Source organism: Aegilops tauschii, chromosome 6, assembly GCF_002575655.3.
Source record: "Aegilops tauschii subsp. strangulata cultivar AL8/78 chromosome 6, Aet v6.0, whole genome shotgun sequence".
In the NCBI taxonomy this organism is placed as follows: domain Eukaryota; kingdom Viridiplantae; phylum Streptophyta; class Magnoliopsida; order Poales; family Poaceae; genus Aegilops; species Aegilops tauschii.
Genome location: NC_053040.3, coordinates 10,168,277 through 10,170,920, shown reverse-complemented (window position 1 = coordinate 10,170,920; position 2,644 = coordinate 10,168,277). Strand labels below are relative to the sequence as shown.

General features: G+C 46.1%; 1 protein-coding gene across 1 annotated transcript; it reads right to left on the bottom strand.

Annotated features, from left to right (window-relative positions):
- Nucleotides 1-646: 646 nt before the first annotated feature.
- On the bottom strand, nucleotides 647-1,878 carry LOC141025674 (uncharacterized). The gene is made up of 2 exons (XM_073501587.1): nucleotides 1,414-1,878; nucleotides 647-823 (listed from the first exon to the last, which is right to left on the bottom strand). Exons 1-2 carry the CDS (start codon nucleotides 1,876-1,878, stop codon nucleotides 647-649), a joined length of 642 nt encoding a protein of 213 aa, XP_073357688.1.
- Nucleotides 1,879-2,644: the final 766 nt, after the last annotated feature.

The following is a 2,644-nucleotide window of genomic DNA, read 5'->3' as shown; positions in this document are numbered from 1 at the left end:
GTGAGAGAATCGGACGACTAACCTCTGTGAGGCCAGCACGCCAGCCAGTCGAGCTGATCCCCGTAAGTGTTGTATCCTGACAAAGGCTGCCTATTATATCGTGGTTGCATTCACGTGACAAATATGGTTAGGCCGCTGTTGATTGTACGTCCATATTTGTGTTTGTGCATGTCTTCGCACTTCAGAAGAAGATAATCTCATCTTCGTCCCTGGCAAAAGAATGTACCATCTTTCGTTGTAGTTGGTGGTGGTGTAATATAATGCAGCCCCCGTTTCGAAAATATCCGATAATATAATAATGCAGCTCATGTACAACTCCGTGTGTTCTTCCATTAAGTGTTCGGTTGTGCATCTGATCATCTGTATATTTTTTTCCGGCTGATCATCAGCACTTTTAGTTTTAGTTGTTCAAATTCCCGCAGTGGACTCTAGACCGGCTGTTGGATCTTGGATGTAACGATAATATAGTGCTAACAATTAATGGGCTCCAAACCGGCCATGTGAACCTAAGCAAGCTTACTTATAAGTATATGGTTACTTCATGCATGAACGAACCAGGCTCAACGGCGGGAGCCAGGCTTCGTGCATGAACCAGCCAGGAGCGACGCCGCGGCAGCCGTGCTGCAGGACAGGATGCAGGGCGCCGTCATGGGAAAGCTATGCCGTAGAACATCTCGCAGGCGACGTACTTAGCGTCGCCGCAGGCCACGCGCGTCTCCATGCATGCACCCTCGTGTAGCACCTGCACTTTCTCGGTGCTCGGGGGTGCCTTCCGGCGGCCCGTCGACGGTGAGTTGCCGAGCAACATCACGCCGCTGCAACCCTGACAGCATCGGCACAAACTTATGGGCGTCTGCAAGCTGAGTGCTGACTTCGGCAACTATAGGCGCTCCTCGGCCGCGTGTTAGTGTGTGTGATCCTAATAATGGTACAAGAAAAACATCGCTTGGAATGCAACGAAACCTGTCTTATTCTCTATTGGATAGCTCACGGCCTCTGCCAGCCTGCGGTCCCGTTCGATAACACTGGCGTTGCTTTTATTTTATTTTATTTTCCTTCTACAACTGGCAAGTGGGACCGAGAGAGAAACTAAGCTGACAAGACATCATTTGACTGGTCAACTAAACAAAATCCCAAGCTATACCGTGTGACAGTGACCGTATAATCACCACAACACGTATATGGTAATCGTATTGGCCGTATTCTTGAGTACAGTGACCAAAGTGAACGTACACAACAAGTCCAGTGACCACCAATGCATTTTACTCTAGGAGAAACAAAAAGTTTACAACAACTAAAAAAGTGTATATTCGGCACAGAGCTCAGGAGCAGACGCCGAGCAGAGCTCATATCGTTTTTTTTTTTTTGATAATCAAAGGACTTTATTTCTCAAATAATGGCCATGTCACTTGCAATCAGGTGAGAAATAAGGTCGGGTGGGGTAGAGTCCCACACAGAAGAAGTAGAAGTAAAGCTAAATTTTGCTAAACTATCTGCCATGGAATTTGCTTCTCGGAAACAGTTGTCAAAGGATGCAGAAGCATAATCTGAAGCCAGCATTTTGCACTCCACTACCGTCGCAGCATCTTGACCAAAGTAGTTGTCATGGTTGTTCACCGCCTCTATCGCCAGTGCACTGTCAGATTCAATTATGACTCTATTGCACCCAATATTTGCCGCCAGATATAGCCCATTACGGATAGCAATTAGTTCTGCTGATACTGCACTACTAACATGCGGTATGTACCATGTCGCTGCTGACAAGAATTGTCCTTTATCATCCCTTGCTATGGCTCCTGTTGGCCCAGATAAAGTTTCAGCATTGTATGAAGCATCCACATTGATCTTAACACTCCCTCTATTTGGTCTCTTCCACATATGAGCTCTCTTACGTACTGGTTGTTTCGGTGTTGCTGCTCTTACAAAGTTTGTTGTTAACACCTTGATGGAGATTGTGGCACCCTGGCTCAGAGCAACCGGTTTATCATGCATTGCCAGCCCAGAGACCATGTCTTGTGGCAACACACAACATCTAGGTACAGAAAACAACCGCTTTATTGATGCTAGCGGATCATAGTTCATATTATAACAGGTGGCGAGGCCAAGCGGCATACACCGTGCGGCTGAACAATATGTACATTATTTAGTGAACATAAAGGGGCCTCGAGCATAACAACTACGCGGCAGCGGAACAACGTCGTAGTGGAACTCCATAGCACAGGGACACTGATGTGGACACGATCTAGACTCGGACAACACTCCTTTCCACGAGACTTTCCTGAAAACTGGCATGACACGCCAGGTCAGTACATTGAATGTACTTGCAAGCTCACAACAAGCATAAACATAATGACAAACAATATCATGATATTTAACCAATTGCTTTAGCAATGCACAAATATATCAAACATGCTGTGATCATGCTCTTATGATATAAGCCCCTCGGACTTGCTTACCAACGGTGATCGCTCTCGGATCACAAACGGACCAACCTCGTGGTCTTAAATCGGGTTACCTCATAACCAAACGGTGATCTTTCCGGCGATCACAATCATGACCAACACTTGGTCTCCAACATCAGAATGGTCTACCCACCATCACCAACAGTGCAAAGTTCATAACTTAGTGTGCAAAATTTATTAGA